Below are 20,790 nucleotides of genomic sequence, written 5' to 3' on the forward strand. Positions count from 1 at the left end.
ATCAGAGTGAAAGCTGAAAGATCAGAGAAGGAGAACAGCCAGCCAATAGTTCTTACCTCTACGAAATGCTCAGCTGAAAAGGAGAACTCAGCTCCTGTCTCCTCCTGACTTATATTCCTCTCTCTGCCCAGCCATATCGCTTCCTGTCTCCACCTCCCTAGTGCTGGGATTAAAGTCATGAGATCTCAAGTACTGAGATCCAAGGTGTGTGTCTAAATAGAATGGTAGTTCTCTGCATAAAGGTTTTCAATTTTAAGTCAAAAGAAAACATTTTCCTTCCAATATTTAATTGGTCAAACATTATTTTTATTATTTTTTCTTTCTCTCTTTCTTTTCTTCCTTTTTTTTTTTTTTAAACACAGAGTCTCACTATATAGAATATAGGCTGGCTTGAATTCACAGAGTTCCACCTGCCTCTACCTCCCAAGTGCTGGGGTTAAAGTGTATGCCTCTGGTGTGTTCATGCCCAGCTTTCAATTTTTTTTTTTTCCCTTTGAGACAGGTTCTCCTCATGTAGACCAGGCTGACCTCAAGCTCACAGAGATCTGACTGCCTCCTGAGTGCTGGTGTTAAATGTTTGTGCCACCACTCCTGGCCCAGCATTTTAATCTTTTTTAAAAAATGATTGATTTACTTGTTTTTATTTATGTGTATGTGTGAAGTTTGTTGCACTGTATGCGTGCTGCAGAGGCTATAAGGGGGTATTAGATCCTCTGTAACTGGAGTTGTAATTGTTGGTGAGCTACCATGTGGGTTCTGGGAACAAAATTTAGGTTCTTTGGAAGAGCAGCAGATGCTCTTAACCACTGAGCCATCTCTCCAGCTCCCATTTTAATCTTTTTGAATGTTAGGAAAATCAGATTTAAATATTCATTGTATACATCTGGCCCTTTGCTCAGTTTTTCAGAATCCTTTTTTCCGGCATTTTTGTTCTTTCATACTCAGGAAATCTGATGCCCTGTCTTATTTATGAAAAGGAAACTGTGACTTAGGGGCCTTCAGCTCTGTGATAACTCCTCTTCATTGTTTCTTAAACTTTGTGGTGAGTTACTGACAAAGTTGAAAGAAGAGAATGACTCTCTCAGCTGTCTAGTGCTGTTAGCCACTTGTCATTTGTGGCAATTTAAGTTAATTAAAGTGAAATAAAACTAAAGTCTAAGTTCCTCTGATATACTCTCGGACTTGCAGAAGCTCAGTAGCTATCTGTGGCTAGTGGTTATGGTAATAGTGCAACCAAAGACCATCATCATTTCAGAAGGTGTTGACACATGCTTTTTTAAATTTTTTTAAAAATTTTATATGCATTAGTGTTTTGCCATGGGGTTTGTGTCCCCTGGAACTGAAGTTACAGACAGTTGTGAGCTGCCATGTGGGTACTGGGAACTGAACCCAGCTCCTCTGGAAGAGCAATCAGTGCTCTTAACCGCTGAGCCACCTCCCCAGCCCCTGGCACATGCCTTTAATCCCAGCAAGAGATTCTGTGAGTTTGAGGCCAGCCTGGTCTATATAACGAATTCTAGGACAGCCAAGAATATTTGGAAAGACCCTGTCTCAAAAAACAAACAAAGAAGACCATCATCATACTATGTTGTATTGGACAGTGATGCCTTAAAGGCCATCACACCCACATGCTCTTGGCCCTTTCCCCTTGTTGGAGCTATTTCTAGGAGGACCTCTCTGGAGAAGAGAGCATATTTGGCCAGTATCTATGAAGAACCAGTTTATGTCATGGAATTTAGAAACTTGGCTTTATTGTCACTAAAATACCATGGCTTCTTTGTGGTCCTTGTTTTATCTTCAATTTCATTTCATTTTAGAGTCATAGAATCTCACTATATTTCCCAGGCTATTCTCAAATTTGTAATCTTCCTGCTTCCACCTACAGGTAGTCAGGATGAAAGGTTACACCACTGTCCTCTGCTGGTGGCCTGTATGGTGCCATATGCAAATGTCTTTGGGCGCTTGAAGCAGTAGTGTGTGTAGTGCCGTCATGGGTGAGCTTGTCCTTGATGTTCGTGTTTTCTTTCTTGAAGCACATGAGGACACTTACTTTCCTGAGTATTGATTTTTCCCAAATTGCAGTACTTTTTGACTTTATTATTATTTGTTTTGAGACAGGTTCTCACTGAGTAGTGTAGACTGATCTTAAACTCCAAATCCTCCTGCCTCAGCCTCCCCAGTTGCTGGCATTGTATGTGTGCACTGCCATGCCTGTATGAACCTTGTATTTTCCAGTAACTTTTCCTAAGCCTCATGTCTGCAGTTTGTTTTTGGTGCATGTCTGTTCTTCCTTAGGACTCTCTTTAGATCATGTCTCTTAGTTTTAAATCAGTGTCACTGTCATCTGAGAGACTTTTAAAAAACTACAGAGACTTCCATTTTAGCCTGGGATTTTAGAACTGACAAACATGGAATTGGGTTAAAACATGCATTTTTTTTAACATTCTAAAAATAATTCTGATGCACACCTTTTGTTATAAAGTACGGTATTTCTTAATTCTTCCTAATTTTGTTAGCAGTCTATACTTGGGCACCATAAGCAATAAAAATCACACTGAAGGTAAGGGGTGTTTAACTGAGTGCTGCAGGTGTTTAACTGAGTCTGGAGTCTAGTAAAATGATTTGTTTTGCCTCCAGGCTGCCATTTCAAACTCAAAAGTAACAGTCTCCACTACTCTGATGTCGTTGATAACCCATTTTGATTGCTCGTAGGCCTCTCAGTTTTCACTTACCCAAAACAAGATCTTTAAGTTCTCTGTATGCTTTCTGCCTGGAAATGTTTTACTCACATTTCTGTTTACCATGTGTGTGCCTGGTGCCCCCAGAGGTCAGAAAAGGGTGTCAGATCCTCTAGAACTGGAGTTACAGACGGTTGTGAGCTGCCATCTGGGTGCTGGGAAATGAACTGGGTTCTTTCCAAGAACAATGAGTGCTTTTAACCATGGAGCCATTACTGTAGCCCTCAAGACACCATATTTTTATTTTTATTTTTGCTTTTTAATTTTATTTTATTGCTGTTTTGCCTGTGTGAGGGTTTTGGATTTTGAAGTTACAGACAGTTGTGCGCTGTCATGTGGGTGCTGGGAACTGAACCGAGGTCTCTTTGGGACATCAGCCAGTACTCTTTACCACCGAGCCATCTCTCCAGCTCTGCCACCGTACTTTTAAAAAGCTTTTTCTGGGCCGATAAGATGGTTCTATTGCTAAAGGCAACAACCCTGAGGACATGGTGACCCCTAGAATACAGAGAGAGAGAGAGAGAGAGAGAGACAGACAGACAGACAGACAGACAGAGACTAGATAAATAAATTAAATTAAAATAAATAAATAAAAGCTTTGTCCAGACTTTGAGATGGCATAGTTGCTCTTGCTGCTAAGCCTGACAACCTGAGTTTGATCTCCAGGATACACATGGTGGAAAAAGAAATGAATCCAAAAAGTTGTCCTCTGACCTCCCCTTGGACATGGCGTACTTGAACACACACACACACACACACACACACACACACACACACATATATAAATGTAGTAAAGAAAAATTTTTAAAAGCCTTTTTAGTTCTTTTACCTTTTTTATTGTCTCCATAACAAAATTATCTTAACTGGGTGGTGGTGGCGCACACCTTTAATCCCAGCACTCAGGAGGCAGAGGCAGGTGCATCTCTGAGTTTGAGGCCAGCCTGGACTACAGAGTTCCAGGACACCCAGGGCTACACAGAGAGACCCTGTCTTGAAAAACAAACAAAAACAAAAACCCTAAAATCATCTTAGAACTGGATCATGGCCTTTTCTCTTCTTACTGCCTCCCAGGTCATAACGCTCACCTCTGAAAGCCAGCATTCTCTTAAATCACAGTCAGGCGCAGCACACTCAGCTACAGTCTTTGTAACTCCAGCCTGTTGTGGAAAATAAGCATAGTCTGCCTACCATAGCTGCTCAGCTCCCTGTCGTAATTCCACTGGACCTGGACATAGATTCCCTCCCTTTCTTTATTTTATGTATATGAGTGCTCTATCTGCACTCATATGTGTGTATGTATGTATTTATGCCAGAAGAGGGCATCAGATCCCATAGAGGTGGTTGTGAGCTGCCATGGGGTTGCTGGGAATTGAACTCAGGACCTCTGGAAGAACAGCCAGTGCTTTTAACTGCTGAGGTGTCTCGGCAGCCCTCTTTTCTCTTCCTTATATTGTGTCACTTTGTGGGGCTGGTGCCCGCCACATTTGTTGCAGAAAGTCTGGTGGCTTTTAGGACCATTCAACATGTTTGTGAGAGTTAGCAGCCAAGGTTTTTTTCTTCTCAGAGAGAGAGAGAGAGAGAGAGAGAGAGAGAGAGAGAGAGAGAGAGAGAGAGAGAGAGAGAGTGAGTCAATAGTGTCACCTAGCTTCAACATTTAATTCAAGACCAGTCTTGTTTATCTATCCCATTGGAACCATTTTGAAGCAAACAGATATCATACCAAGTTGTAAATATTTCACTATGTATCTCTGAAAAGTAGAAGATCACATTCCCAGAACCCACATGATGGCTCAGCAGTTAGGAACACTGGCTGCTCTTACAGAAAATCCAGGTTTGATTTTGAGCACCCGCATGGTGGCTTACAACTCTCTAACTCTAGTTCTAGGGGATCCAATGTCTTCTTCTGACTTCTTTGGGTGCCAGGCATGCATATGGCATACATACATATACAGGCAAAGCACTCATACACATAAAAAACTAAAACAAAACAAAAACTTAAGTATTGAGTTCAGTGGTATCAGATACATTCAAATAGTAATGATAAAAAAATAAATTCATTGATTAGATCAGATATTGCCCCTGCTTATAGCTCTTCATTGGCTTCTCATTTATACTAGTGATACAACCTACATTCCTTATCACAGCGTATAAGTCTTAATGTGTCTGGCCTTTCATCCTCAGTGTAACCCATTTCTTACCTTTTCCTTGTTTATCACTCTCCATTCTGGCATGTTTTTCCTCTTCTCTGACCCCACCAGGATGTTCATGCTTTCTCTTCTTCCCAGCCAACTCTCCCTGCCCTCCATGTGGCAGATTTCATCTTGTCCCTCAATCCTTGGCTCAAACACCATTCCCTGAAGAGAAATTTTATGATCATCTCCCTCCCATTATTTTGTCCTGTGCCTCCCCATTTAGTTCATTCATGACACTGAGTTAGAAATTAGGTACTGCTTGTTTTCTGGTTTTCACTATTCAAATGAGAGGGACCTTTTTCTTTCTTTTTTATTTTATTTTATGTGCACTGGTGTTTTGCCTGCATGTGTGTCTGTGTGAGGGTGTCAGGTCCCCTGCAACTGTAGTTACAGTCAGTTGTGAGACATCATGGGGGTTCTGGGAATTGAACCTTTGGAAGAGCAGCCAGTGCTCTTAACCGTTGAACCATCTCTCCAGCGCCGGAGGAACTTTTTTCTTAATGCCCTTAATACTTAGAAGAGTGTGTAACTTGAAACAGGTGCTGTATAAACGGAAATTGACTGACTGAATGAACCTACTCTCTGGGGACCTTGAACAGAGTATAGAGGACAAGTTACGTTTGGAAGATTAAAGCTTTTTAGTTAGAATGGGTAATGATGTAGGTGAAAATATAAATCTAACATCTTTTGTTTTCTTTATTGCATTAATGCCCTATTTCAGGCTGCCTTTGATATTAGTTGGGAACAAATCTGATTTGGTGGAATATAGTAGTATGGAAACCATCCTTCCTATTATGAACCAATATACAGAAATAGAAACCTGTGTGGAGGTATGTCTCATGGGAAGGGGGGATTATGTGGGATGGAATAAATTTTCTATTCTTTGTGAAGTCATATAAACCAAATAAAACAGAGAATTTAAAAGTTTTCTTCATAAGCTCTATGTTTCTTTATAAGTTGGTACTGTCTACAAAGGAAAATTTATTTTTCAGTTTCTTCAAGGAATCTTACTCTTACCTTACTGGCTTTCTTTTTTTCTGCTAAGCCAAGTGGATGTAGATGTAGTAAGAGAAAATGAGCAAAACTCCTGGGAGTGGAAGGGATTCCGAAGGAGGAATATCCTATATTGACACTTTAAAAATTGTTTTTAGCTATCATAATTGATTTCAGAGTATAAAACTGAAAACTTTTATTTTTTATTTTATTTTTTTAGTGTTCAGCAAAAAACCTGAAGAATATATCAGAGCTCTTTTATTATGCACAGAAAGCTGTTCTTCATCCTACAGGGCCTCTGTACTGCCCAGAGGAGAAAGAGGTAACCCCAGGCTGTGTTCTGTGGGCCTGAGTGATGCAGTGTGGTCATGGGCAATAGTGATGTTTAGCTTTTTTTTTTTTTAATTTTTAAAAATTATTTATTTATTTATTTATTTTATTTTTCTATTATCAGCTTGATACAGTATAAATTCTTATCCTAATAGTGAAGTGTTTCATTGAGGCTTGCCCAGTATTTGAGTAAAACCAAATCTTATTATAAGCTACAGTCATCTGTTTAGCTTTTAATAAAGATGAAGCTATTGAAATTGAATTGTGGGCAGGGTGGTGGTGGCGCATGCCTTTAGTCCCCATACTTAGGAGGCAGAGCCAGGTGGATCTCTATGAGTTCGAGGCCAGCCTGGTCTAGAGCGAGATCCAGGGCAGGCACCAAAACTACACGGAGAAACCGTGTCTCAAAAACCAAAAAAAAAAAAGAAAAGAAAAGAAATTGAATTGTGTTGCTTATTAAATTGTTAAATTGAGTGTTCTGGTTTAGCGACACTGCCACTGACATTGTGTCTTCATAGAGTTTCCAGTTTAAGTCTTCTTAGATAGTACCACTGACACACAGCACTGGCGACACTCACAGAGCAGCCAAGACTCAATTCTTTCCTCACTGTGCAACTATCAATCTGTGAACTTTCCCCTTCATTTTCTATTGATTTATTTTATGAGGTGGATGTATGCCATGGCTTGCATAGAGGTCAGAGGACAACTTGTGGAAATCAGTTCTTTCTTTCCACTCTTTGGGTCAGATGTCAGGCTTGGTAGCAAGTATTCTTTACCCATTAATCCATCTATCTCATCAGCCCTGACAGTCTGTGAATCTAAGCAAAAACTTGGGTAGTGATTTTGTTTGTTTGGTTTCAGTAATTGATCTCAGGGCTCTGTGCATAGTAAGTGAATATGCTACCCACCCCTGAGCTACATTCTCAGACCTCTTATAATTTTTTGTCCTGGGTACATGTGATGTATTCTGGATATACTTTCATAGGTAAGAAATACAGTAATTCCATTGAGAAATACCCAGAATCTAATAAAATTTTGCAATAGATAAAAAACTGATTTTTTTTTTAAAGATAACGTGACACAAAGCTCACCTCTTTCATGCATACAATTAAGTGAGTTTTAGTATATTCAGAAAGGGACCTACCTCTGACCTAGCTCCACTGCCTTATATACTTCCCCAGAGAAACCCTGTGGCCATTAGCAGTCACTCCTCAGCTCCCTTTGTCCCTCCTGGATGGTCACTGACAGTGGAGGCACCAATGAATAGCTTTTATTTCTCTCTTCTTTCACCAGCACTGTGTTCAAGGTTCACTCATGCTGTAGTGTGTATCAGTATTTAATTTCTTCTAGTTAAAAAAAAATGTCATCGTATGGAAGAAGCAACTCTTGATTTCTTTATGTTTTGACGTCTACTGAAGTAGTTTCTTCCTTTTGACTGTTGTGAATGGGCTGTTGTTAACTTGTTCACATATAATTTTTTCAATTTTTTTTTCTTGAGACACCTGTTTTCAGTTCTTTTCCATCTGTGTGTAGCATTGGTGTTGCTGAGTAACAGGACTAGTGTAAGTTTAACTAAGGGAGGAACCACCACTCTTCCCACAGTGGCAGGAAATTCTGTCCATTCCCACCTGTCATGTATAAAGATCCAATTTTTGTTTGTTTCGCTTTCTTTTGTTTTGTTTTCCGAGACAGGGTTTCTCTGTGTAGCCCTGGCCTTCCTGGAACTCACTCTGTAGACCAGGCTGGCCTTGTACTCACAGAGATCCACCTGCCTCTGCCTCCGGAATGCTAGGATTAAAGGTGTGTGCCAGCACTCCATCTCTGTTTCTTGCTCTGTCTCTCTCCCCGCATCCTCTCATTCTCTTGTATCCCGGAGTTTGTTTATATGATGTATAGCTGACGATGACCTAGAGCTTCTGATTCTCCTACCTTTCTTTCCCAAATGTTAAGATTACTGGTATTCACTGCCATACCCAGATGAAATTTCCAACTTATTTACATCTTTGCAGCAGTCATTTATGCTTTTGGTCTTTTGGTTTATTACAGTCATCCTAGAAAATACCACTTTAGAGGCTGGAGAGATGGATCATCATTTAAGTGCACTAACTGCTCTTCCAGAGGACCCGGGTTCAATTCCTAGCTAACAACGGTCTAACTCCCAAGATCTGACAGCCACACACATCACACACAGACATACATACAGGCAAAATACCAATGCACATAAAATAAAATAATAATAAAATTTTAAAAAGAAACATCACTTTATTTCATTGTAATTTTAATTTATATTACCCTGATGGCTAATGATTTTAAACAATTTTTTAAAAACTTTTTAAATTTGTTTTTATCTTCTGTGCATTGGTGCTTTGCCTTCACTTCATGTATGTCTAGGTGAAGGTGTCATGTCCCCTGGACCTGGAGTTAAGTGGAGTTACGACAGCTGTGAGCCACTGTGTGGGTGCTGGGAGTTGAACTGGAAGAGCAGTCAGTGCTCTTAACCGCTGAGCCAGCGCTTCAGCCCCTTAAACAATGTTTTTATATGCTCATTTATGTATCTACTTTGGCAAAATATCTACTCAAGGACCTATGCCCATTTTTAAGTTAGATTAATTTTTACTTTATTTTATATTATTTTGGTTTTTTGAGACAGGGTTTCTCTGTGGGAGCCTGTCCTGTCCTAGAACTCACTCTGTAGACCAGGCTGGCCTCGAACTCACTGAGATCTACCTGCCTATGCCTCCCAAGTGCTGGGATTAAAGGCATGCATCACCACTGCCTGCCTTCATTTTATTTTTTAAGATTTATTTATGTATTCTGTGTTCTGTCTGCATGTATGCTTGGATGCCAGAAGAGGGCACCAGATCTCATTATAGATGTTTGTGAGCCATCATGTGGTTGCTGTGACTAGAACTCAGGACCTCTGGAAGAGCAGCCAGTGCTCTTAACCTCTGAGCCATCTCTCCAGCCCTACATTAATTTTTATTGAGGTATTTTTTAAAAACAATTTTAGATTTACTTATTATTTTATGTGTATGAGTATTTTGCCTGCATGTATGTATGTGTACCATGTGCATGCATGGTGCCTGAGAAGGTTAGAAGAGGATGTCAGATCCCGTGTAACTGGATCATTGTGAGCCAGTGTGGTGTGCTGGGAATCAAACCTGGGTCCTCTGTAAAAGCAACAAGTGCTCTTAACTGCTGAGCCAACTCTTCAACCCTGAGGGTTTTTGTTTTGTTTTGTTTTTTTGGTCTCACTGTGTAGCTCTCTCTGTCCTGGAACTCACTCTGTAGTATCTGTCTGCCTCTGCCTTCCCAATGCTAGGATTAAAAGTGAAATAAAATTTTGGAGGGCTTGAAGGACGGCTCAGCAGTTAAGGGCATTTCTTTGTCTTCCAGAAGTCCTGAGTTTGGATTCTGGTGTCTGCATCCTTATCTTTTTCAGGTACTCACATATATGTGGCATGTAGACAGGTAAACACACAGAAATAAATCTAAAGATACATAAAAATTTGCAGTTTATAATATTGTTGAGTAGTTGGAAAATTGAAACCCCCTAGCCAAACTTGGCTTTTGTACAACGTATGAGCTATGAATACATTTTATGTTTTTGTTTTTGTTTTTTTTCTGAGACAGGGTTTCTCTGTGTAGCTTTGGAACCTGTCCTGGATCTCGCTCTGTAGACCAGGCTGGCTTCTGCCTCCTGAGTGCTGGGACTAAGAACGCGCACCACCACCACCACCACCACCACCACCACCACCACCACCTGGCCATTTTGTGTATTTTTAATTATTGACAAAAATGAAAAGGAAGTGTGTTTTGTGATATGTCATTGTGATATGTATTACATTGGCATAGCAGCCATTGTTTGTTTAGATCTGTGGCCCTGTGAGTGGTTTGAGCAGTGCTGCAGTTTAGTCCTGTCAGCCCCACTGCTGCCTAGAGTGCCACTTACTCCTGTGTGCTGTGACACTTCCCAAGTGCCACATCCCGTTCCAGGACAAGACAGATGGCAAGGAGATTTTCAGGAGCAGAGCACTTACAGCTCATAAACCCGGGCTTCAGATGCAGCAGTGTTTTTCAAGCTTTGATACAAGTTGAAGGAAATTTCCATGTTTTCATAGTCCATCTAACTCAATAGTTGATTTTCTTCCAGATCTCTAACTGGAACTGATGAATCTGCAGTGTAGTCATATGGGGGTGAAAAAAAAAGATGCCAAGGAAAGAGTCTAATACAGCTCTATAGATGCCTTTCAAGTCATGGATTTTCCTAATTAAAATCATGTTTGTAGGGCTGGTGAGATGTCTCATTGCATAAAGGCCCTTGCCACTAAGCCTGTCAGCCTGAGGTCAATTCCTGGGACCTGCATGCTGGAAGGAGAGAACCAACTTTTGAGGCTTGTCCTTTGACCTCCATGCACGTGCTGTGGCACAGTCATGCTCCCCCTCCCAAAGAAATAAAGATAATTAAAAAAAAAAAAAAAACATATTGTGCAGCTATATGTGCTGGCACACACTTTTAATCCCAGCACTAGGGAGGCAGAGAAAGGAGGAGCTCTGAGTTTGAGGCCAGTCTGGTCTACATAGCAACCACATAGAGAGACCCTGTCTCAAAGAAAAACAACAACAAAAAAAGCTAAAGCATGGTATGCGTGTATCAGTATTTGACAATAGAGATCGCTACAAAAAAAAAGTCATTGCAGATCAGCAGTGATGGATAAGCATTTACAGCTGATCTTCCAGTAGAAAACACTAACTTTGAACTCCAAGTTAGTAAAATTCGATCCCTTCAGGAGAATCTGTTTGTTTGTTTGTTTGTTTGTTTGTTTGTTTGTTTGTTTGTTTGAGACAGGATCTCTCTCAGTAATCCTGGCTGCCCTAGAACTCGATCTGTAGATAAGGCTAGCCTCAAACTCAGAGATTCATCTACCACAGGAATACACCACCACCTCCCTGGAAATTCTATTTCCTTTTTTTTCCAGACAGGGTTTCTCTGTGTAGCCCTGGTTTCCTGGAACTCACATTGTAGACCAGACTGGCCTCAAGACTCACAGAGATCCTCCTGCCTCTGCCTCCTGAGTGCTGGGATTAAAGGTATGTGCCACCACTACCCAGTGAATTCTATTTTCTTTTTTTTTCTTTTTTTCTTTTTTTTTTTGGTTTTTCGAGACAGGGTTTCTCTGTGTAGCTTTGCGCCTCTCCTGGAACTCACTTGGTAGCCCAGGCTGGCCTCGAACTCACAGAGATCCGCCTGGCTCTGCCTCCCGAGTGCTGGGATTAAAGGCGTGCGCCACCACCGCCCGGCGAATTCTATTTTCTTTAGTGACTAAATTACAAAATTGTATCACTTGTTACTACATTAACATTTTAAGTGTTGTCAGTAAAAAGGGAATTCATGCTATGTAAATAAAAACCACATGTTATCTGGATTTTGCATATTTGACTCCAAAGCTTAAAATATTCCTATGTTGTCTTGACAGAAAAATAATTAGTCTTGAGTTATCCCTCAATCTCACCATGGTTTCTCATTTTTATTCTTAATTTATGATTCCTTAAGGTGTTGTTTTTTTTTTTTTTTTTTTTTTTGGGTTTTTTGGTTTTTCGAGACAGGGTTTCTCTGTGTAGCTTCTCGCCTTTCCTGGAACTCGCTTTGGAGACCAGGCTGGCCTCGGACTCACAAAGATCCACCTGGCTCTGCCTCCCGAGTGCTGGGATTAAAGGCGTGCGCCACCACCACCCGGCAAGTTTTTTAAAATTATCTTTAACCTGGTGTTTCCTAGACAGGGTTTCTCTGTGTAGCCCTGGTTGTCCTGGAGCTCACCGTAGATTGCTGGGGTTGAAGATGTGTGCCACTACCACCTTAGTTTATTCTGAATTCTTTAACTGTTGCTCTGTTCTTAGGCCTATTATTAGTTCTGCTAATCTGCTGATCCCCTGCCCTTCCCTCAGTCACTGAATAAAGCCATTCAGTTCTCAGGTATATCTAATAAATAAAATACCATACAAAATTTTAAACTTTTAGACTATATATTGTTTTATATGTGTATAAGCTTTAAGTCTAAGCTTTATTAGAATTTTTTTTGGGGGGGAGCTTGCCTCAAAAAATGTAATAATAGTACCATGCCGGTGACTTTATTCACAGCACTCAGGAGGCAGAGGTAGGTAGATCTCTGTGAGTTCAAGGCCAGCCTGGTCTACAGAGTGAGTTCCAGGACAACCAGGGCTATGTAGAGAGATTCTGTCTCAACAAAACAAAACAACAAAAAAAGAATTTTTCTTTTGGGGGCCGGAGAGATGGCTAAGAGGTTAAGAGTGTGAACTACTTGCTGGGCGGTGGTGGCACACGCCTTTAATCCCAGCACTCGGGAGGCAGAGCCAGGCGGATCTCTGTGAGTTCACGGTCAGCCTGGTCTACAAAGTGAGTTCCAGGAAAGGCGCAAAACTACACAGAGAAACCCTGTCTCGAAAAACCAAAAAAAAAAAAAAAAAAGAGTGTACTACTCTTGCAGAGGACCTGAGTTCAGTGCCCAGCACTCACATGTAGTGTTTCACAACTGCCTATAACTGTAGCTCCAGGGGGATCCGACACCTCTGGCCTCTAAGAGCACCCACACTCAAGTGCATATACTCATACACAGGCAAATACACACGATTAAAAATAAAAAAATAAAAATTTTTAAAAACTTTGTTTTGCACACACACACACCCGCCTTATTTGTGTATACGTACACAAGTGTGTGTGTGTGTGTGTGGGGTGAATATAGAGGTCAGAGGATAGCATGTGGGAGTTGGTTCTCTTCTTTCCACCGTGTTTGTCCTGATGATCTAACTCGGGTCATTGGGCTAATAGGCAGGCTAAGCCATTTTGCCAGCCCCAAATTTTGCAATTCAGTTTCATATTACAATCACAACTGTTACCATTACCATTTTTATCTGGGTAATCGTAGGAATGACATTATAAATTAATGAATATGCTTTTTCATCCCGCATCTTGTTCTCTGATTCAAATGGGTTGTAAGACTCTACCTCCAGGAACTATATGTAAAACATAATAAGTACTCTTTATGACAAAGCTGTATTGAAAATGACCTTAAGGAGATTATTGCAGTATGTATTGAATATGACATACTCTTGCTGAGAGAGGGTATAGGAATGAATCTACCTCCAAGTTTAAATAAACTTCAGGAATCTTCCTCCAGGTTTGATGGTACACACCTTTAATCCCAGCTCTTGGGAGGCAGAGGCAGGCGGATCTCTGAGTTCAAAGCCATAGGTTCAGTCCTCTGTACTTAAAAAAATGTAAATGGCTTGGCTTTAGTTCCTTTCTCTGTGTTATCAGTTTTTGATGTTAAATAAAAGTTATCAGAAGCTTTCTCAGTATTATTTGTGAAAATTGTATTTTAAATTATTTTGTTTCTTTTCTCGCTGTTGTATAGATGAAACCAGCTTGTATAAAAGCCCTCACTCGTATATTTAAAATATCTGATCAAGATAATGATGGCACTCTGAATGATGCTGAACTCAACTTCTTTCAGGTAACTGTCTTGAGCTTCAGATTAACAGTATGCCACTAAGCAACCTGTTCTCTTATCTGTAAGACTATGACATCCAACTATTAAATCTTAAAATATGAAAAGCCTATTATGCCTAGGAACTGAGACTTTTTGATAGTTTGAGGTTGTGGTATTCAGTGGGTGTATGAAGAATGACACACTGTAAATCACTGTGATTTCTGAATTTTATATTATGTGACCACACAAAGACTTTGTTTCTCAAACAGAGTGAGGAGTGCTGGAGGTTTCTTTGTTGACATACATAATTTTCTTTCTTTCATAACATACTTCACTTAAATAATAGGAAATAGAGATGACATTTACTTGTTTCTTTGGGTTGTAGCACTTTGGTTTTGTAGACTAACACTGTTTTATATTATTTGTGGATTTATATTCTGGTTTGTTTTAAAATTTATTTTATTTTATGTTTTTGCTAGAGAATTTGTTTCAACACTCCTTTAGCTCCTCAAGCTCTGGAAGATGTCAAGAATGTGGTTAGAAAACACTTAAGTGACGGTGTGGCTGACAGTGGGTTGACGCTGAGAGGTAGGGAATGGGTTCTTCATCACTTTCTCCCCAGGTGCTGGGTGTTCACCTAGGGCCTTACTCATTAATCATATTTCTAGCCCATTTCCCAACCTTCTAAATTTAATATTTCAAATAGCATTATTTATACATTAAGGAAATGTTAGTATTGGTGAGAGATTATTATCTACTGTCAGTGTAAATTAGAGGTAGGGAAATTGGTTAGATCAGATATGCAGACAGTCATATGAGGGAAAGATATACATGTAACAAACATCTTAGTACTCTTAAGCCATCTTTAGGCAAAAATTACTTCTAGGGACTGGGTGTATGAGTCAGATTTACCAGTTATAGTGTTCCTTGTTGAGTATATTGCTGAGTTATGGTTTAATAAATGGTGAAGTAAAACCCAGACTTTTCCGTTATAGAAGTAAGCGAGGGGACTGGTACACCATTCTCATTTGTTTTCATCATGTAGCTCTGGCTGTCATTGTGCTCCTTGAGAAGTAACTGTCCCTTTTGACCACTGCTTGCTCTTGCAGAGCTGCGTGTTTATGGGAAATGAGTCTGAAATGAGCCTTCAGACACACGAGACCTCTTGTTCCTCAGTGTGAAACTAGTACACGAGTTCTCACAAATCCAGCTCACGTTGTATGCTTTCCTCCCTGCCACAGTTAACTCTTCACACCAACTGTATTTACTGATTTACTTTATTTCAGGTTTTCTCTTTTTACATACACTTTTTATCCAGAGGGGGAGGCATGAGACTACTTGGACTGTACTTCGACGATTTGGTTATGATGATGATCTGGATCTGACGCCTGAGTATTTATTCCCCCTGTATGTACCTCAGCTTTCTAATTTATTTTACTTGCCAAGTATCTTTAAGTTTTGTTTAATTTATGCATAGTTTTTAAGTGCCTTGTGATTAATTAGAATTATAGGCATTTTCTCAACTTTAGTACTCTGAACATTTTGGACCAGAGAGTTTTTTGAGTCTCTCTATTATGTAGCTCTGGCTGTCCGGGAACTCACTCTGTAGACCAGGTTAGCCTAGAACTCAAGAGATCCGCCTGACTCTGCCTCTGTCTCCCAAGTGCTGAGATTAAAGGCATGTGCCACCACACCCGCCAGAAAATCCTTGATTGTGGATATTGCCTTGTCCTCTCCCCTCTAGGATGGTGAGCAGAACCGTAAATGACAGTAGCATCTCTTCTTTCAGTTGTGATGAGCAAAATGTCCTCTCATAAGCAAAATTGTCCATAGTTGAGAGCCAGTACTTAATATAGCACAACATAATAAGCACTTTTCTTTTTGGTTTTTTGAGACATGGTTTCTCTGTGTAACAGCTCTGGCTGTTTTGTAGACCAGCTCGCTTTGTAGAGTAGACTGGCCTTGAACTCACGGAGATCCACCTGCCTCTGCCTCCCAAATGCTGGAGTTAAAGGTGTGCACCACCACCACCTGGCTACTTTTCTTTATCTATTTATTCACTTATTTGAATTTTTGTTGTTGTTGTTGTTGTTTTAAGATGGGTTCTCACTGTGTAGACCAGGCTGGCCTTTAACTCATAGAGATCTGCCTCCCTTTGCTTTTTAAGTGTTGGGATTACAGAGTTGTGCCACCGTACTCAACCTTACAAATCTTTAAAAAAAACTTTTATTGAGAACAGAGGGAAAAAAGATACTGGGTAATCATAGTTTTAGAGTCAAAAGATGACAAAAATTGAACCTTTTCCCCCTCCTTTATTATTTCTTCTTCACTTCTATAGCTTGTTTTTAGTTCACATTAAGTATTTTTTCCTAAACAACTGATGTATGTGTAGTTATTTTCCTTTGATAATGCTGTTTGAATCTTATGTATTTAAATGTGGGTTCAGTGATGCCCTCCCAGAAGAGACTGCCTGGTCTTGGGTGCCTCTTCTCTCTTTTTGAGAATTATGGTCTGTCATAATTGGGTTTTGACATCTTCTGGCCTCTCTTTCTTACCTTTTAGTTATATATTACCTTCAGGGTGACATTTCTCTGTTTAAGAATTGCACCTCCAGCCAGGCGGTGGTGGCACACACCTTTAATCCCAGCACTTGGGAGGCAGAGTCAGGAGGATCTCTGTGAGTTTGAGGCCAGCCTGGTCTACAGAATGAGTTCCAGGACAGCCAGGGCTGTTACACAGAGAAACCTTGTCTCAAAAAAACAAAAACAAAAACAAACCAAAAAAAGGGTAATAATTGGGGGCTGGAGTGAAGACTTCAGGTAAGAGCACTGACTGCTCTTCCAGAGTGTCCTGCTTTGAGTCCCAGCGCCCACATGGTGGCTCACAACCATCTGCTCTAATTCCAGTTCCAGGGGATCTGATGCCTCTTTTAACCTCTATGGGCACCAGACATACACATGGTGCAGACACATGAAGGCAAACTATCCATTCAAATAAAAAAATTGTTGGTTGTGGTAACATAAACACCTATAACCCCAGGGCTAGGGTCGGGTGAGGTGGAGGGAAGAGTGTCACGGGGCTTGCTGGCTGCCAGAGTTGCTCCAGGTTCAGTCAGAAACCATGTCTCAAAAGAATGAAATTCACTCTGTAGACCAGGCTGGCCTTGAACTCACAGGATCCATCTGCCTCTGCCTCCCAAGTTGTGGGATTAAAGATGTGTGCCACCACTGCCTGGCTCATTACTCTCTTAAGAAGTGGCTTTTCAGGGCTGGAGAGATGGCTCAGGGATTAAGAACTGGTGCTGCTCCTTCAGAGAACCTGAGTTCAGTTCCCAGCAGTTACATTAGGTGGCTCATAACTGCCTGTAACTTCTACTCCATGGAATCGTAACATTCACTTCTGGCCTCTGCAGGTTCCTACATTCATGTGCACATACCCACATACAGACACACACCTTGTCCTATAAAGGCCCTTTGTGGTTCACTTCCCACTTGAACATGATTCCTTAGAATTAAGGAGCTGTAAGTATAACAAAGCCAAAAAAAAAACCTAATAGTGCAGAAGAGGGGAACTCTGATGCAGTGTTAATGGCAGCACAAATGAGTACATCATTGTGGAAATAACAAGGAGGTTCCTCAGAAACCTAAGAGTGAAGTTTTATATGACCCAGCGTTCCCACCACTGATGTTGTATGTAACGGAAATGGAATCATCATTTCCTTGTTTACTGCAACCCTGATCATAAAGAGCCACAACACAGTAACTTGTGGGTGAATAAACAGTCCTTTTTTCCCCCCTAAAGATTTATTTATTTATTATGTATACAGTGTTCTGTCTGCACGTATCCCTGCAGAAGAGGGCACCAGATCTCATTACAGATGGTTGTGAGCCACCATGTGGTTGCTGGGAATTGAACTCAGGACCTTTGGAAGGGCAAGCAGTGTTCTTAACCTCTGAGCCGTCTCTCCAGCCCCGAATAAACAGTTCTTTAAAAGTATGGCTGGGTAGCTCAGCAAATACAGGTGCTTCTCATGAAAGCCTGCTTAGTGAGTTCAAACCTCAGAAGCCACATAAAGTTGAAAGGATAGAACTGATTTCACAAAATTACCTTCTGACCTCCACCACCCACACTCAACATACACACACAGTAATAATAAATAATTAAAGTGCTATATGAATATAATTCCTTAATGGAATGTTTATTTGGACATAAAAAAAAGGATGAAAAATTATTTATTTACTTATTTATTGGTTTTTCAGGACAGGGTTTCTCTGTGTAGCCCTGGCTGTCCTGAAATTCACTCTGTAGATCAAGCTGGCCTTGAACTCACTGAGATCCACCTGCCTTCTGAGTGCTGGGTTTAAAGGCGTTGTACCACCACCACCACCACCACCACCCCCACTCCCCCCCCCCCCCCCCCCCCCGGCTATTGTTCTTAACTGTTGACCCATCTCTCTAACCCCAAAAGGATGGATGGCATCTTGTTATCTGTGGCACGGTGAATAGAACTTGGGGGTACTAAGTTCAGTGAAATAGGCAGACACAGAAGACAGATGTATGTCCTTACTCATTTGTAGTTGCTTCATTATTTGATCATGAAGTGAGAGGAGAAGAAAATGAATGGACAGAAGTTATTTATGAGCATCAACATGTAGTGCTATGAGGAAGAAATTCTGATGTCTATATAGCATGGTAGTTAACTATAGTTTGTAATAATTATACATTTCAAAGTCACTGGAGAGAAGATGTCTAAAGGGGCTAGCACTGTAGACAAGATAGTGTGTGAGAAGATAGAAGTGTTAATTACTATGGTTTTATCATTATATTTTCTATACAGGTAAGATTTTTTAATTTTTTTCCTCACTATGTAGCCCTTACTGGCCTAGAACTCACTATGTAGACCAGGCTAGCCTTGAATTCAAGCGATCTTTCTACCTGTCGTCTTCCTCAATGCTGGTCTTAAAGGTGTGCGCCTTTACACTTAGCATCAGATATGAATTCATAATACTGTATTCTGTAAATAAACACAAATGTTCCATGGCAATTTTCTTAGTCAGGGTTTCTATTTGCTGTGATGAGACCCTGTGTCCAAAGCAACAATTCATCTTCAATGGAAGTCAGGACGTGAACTCAAGAATGACAGGATCCTGGAGGCAGGAACTGATGCAGAGGCCATGGAGGAGTGCTGCTTACTGGCTTGTTCCCCATGGCTTGCTCAGCCTGCTTTCTTACAGAACTCAGGACCACCAGCCCAGGAGTGGCCTTACCCATGATGGACTGGGCCCTCCCCCATCAATCCCTAATTAAGAAAATTCCCTACAGTCTTGCCTACACCTGATCTTATGGAAGCATTTTCTCTATTGAGGCTTCCTCATCTCCAGTAACTATTGTGTCAAATTGTCATAAACCATCTAGCACATCTGAAAATAAAAATTAGTTAGGCTTGGTGGTACACTCCTTTCATCTCAGCACTTGGGAGTCCGAGACAGTGTTCAGAATGAAAGGAAAGTATCAGCTCAGCACTCCCACCACCAAGTTCTCAGCACAAAGATTTATTTTCCCCCTTGGGGAAAAAGGACAGAGATAAGAGACAAAGACAGGAGATGGAGGAAGAGGGGGAAGGGGAAGAGAAGGGAAAAGGGGCTGGGGTATTTGTTCCAGAGGACAGAGGACTGCCTCTGGATAGAGGGGGCAGACATGGCACATAGGAAAATGGCAGTTTATAAAGGTACAGGGGAAAACCCATGTTAGGATGGAGTATCTAATTTTAATTGGGCATGCTAATGAGGTGAGCCGAAGGGGGCTTCGGATTGCTGGACTTCAGTACTTTGATAGCTGGACCTTGGTAGTGGGCCTCAGGAGGAGGAAGTAGAGGATAGAAGGACCTTGGTGACTAGCTTTAGCAATGTAATCTAGTGGTTTTTAGCAAGGCAGAGGGAATGGAGAAGGGTAAGGCCTGCCAGAACCACATGCTGGAGTGAGCTAGTATCCCTTCACAGAGCCCACAGTCATTTTGATCTGTGTAGTTCCAGGCCAGCCTTGTCTTAATTTTGACATCCTGTCTCAAAAACAAATGAACAAATTTAAAAGTCCAAAGCATTAAATAAACAAAAATAATTTTTAAAAATTCTAAAGTAGGAAGGATGTTTTGTTTTTGTCTTTCTAGCACCTAACTCATTGATTGCATTTGACATTTGTTAAATACTATCTCTGTTATTATTTCAACTCATTACAATGTTGCCATTAATATTAAGCCCATAGTTGTGATTTAAACCATTGAATATAATTTTTTTTCTTTGTTTTGGTTTGTTTTTTTTGTTTTGTTTTGTTTTTTGGTTTTTTCGAGACAGGGTTTCTCTGTGTAGCTTTGTGCCTTTCCTGGAACTCACTTGGTAGCCCAGGCTGGCCTCGAACTCACAGAGATCCGCCTGGCTCTGCCTCCCAAGTGCTGGGATTAAAGGCGTGCGCCACCACTGCCCGGCTTGAGAATTTATATATTTTTTAAAGATTTATTTATTCATGTATGTTATGTATATGAGTGCTTTGTTTTCATCCATACCAGAAGAGGGAATCAGATCCCATTACAGATGGTTGTGAGCCACTATGTGGTCCTGGGAATTGAACTCAGGACCTCGAAAGAGCAGTCAAATGCTTTTAACTGCTTAACCACCTCTCCAGCCCTGAGCATACTTTCATAAATACATAATCTACATGCCTGGCAATGATGGCACATGCCTTTAAACCCAGCACTTGGGAGGCAGAGGCAGGTGGATCTCTGTGAGTTCAAGGCCAGCCTGGTCTACAAAGCGAGTTCCAGGACAGCCAAGGCTGTTACACAGAGAAACTCTGTCATAGAAAAATTAAAAAATTACGTGTGTGTGTGTGTGTGTGTGTGTGTGTATAAAATCTGCTAAAAAATGAAAAATTCATGAAGACTTAGAACTAGAAAACCTTTATGTTCGTTACCTACACTCAGTCCTTCCTCATCTAATACTGGCCATTTCTTGTTCTTCTTTCTGCATATTATAT

General features: G+C 40.7%; 1 protein-coding gene across 7 annotated transcripts in view; it reads left to right on the plus strand.

The window, feature by feature from the left end:
- The window catches only part of Rhot1 (ras homolog family member T1), a 69,458-nt gene that overhangs the window by 25,787 nt on the left and 22,881 nt on the right, over positions 1–20,790 (plus strand). For all 7 annotated transcript variants that reach the window (XM_059271318.1, XM_059271317.1, XM_059271320.1 and 4 more), the window contains exons 7-11: positions 5,652–5,760; positions 6,144–6,245; positions 13,687–13,785; positions 14,241–14,349; positions 15,048–15,168. In XM_059271318.1, coding sequence (XP_059127301.1) covers positions 5,652–5,760; positions 6,144–6,245; positions 13,687–13,785; positions 14,241–14,349; positions 15,048–15,168 — 540 coding nt within the window. The remainder of the gene's footprint in view (positions 1–5,651; positions 5,761–6,143; positions 6,246–13,686; positions 13,786–14,240; positions 14,350–15,047; positions 15,169–20,790) is intronic.

Source organism: Peromyscus eremicus, chromosome 8a (assembly GCF_949786415.1).
Source record: "Peromyscus eremicus chromosome 8a, PerEre_H2_v1, whole genome shotgun sequence".
Lineage (NCBI taxonomy): Eukaryota > Metazoa > Chordata > Mammalia > Rodentia > Cricetidae > Peromyscus > Peromyscus eremicus.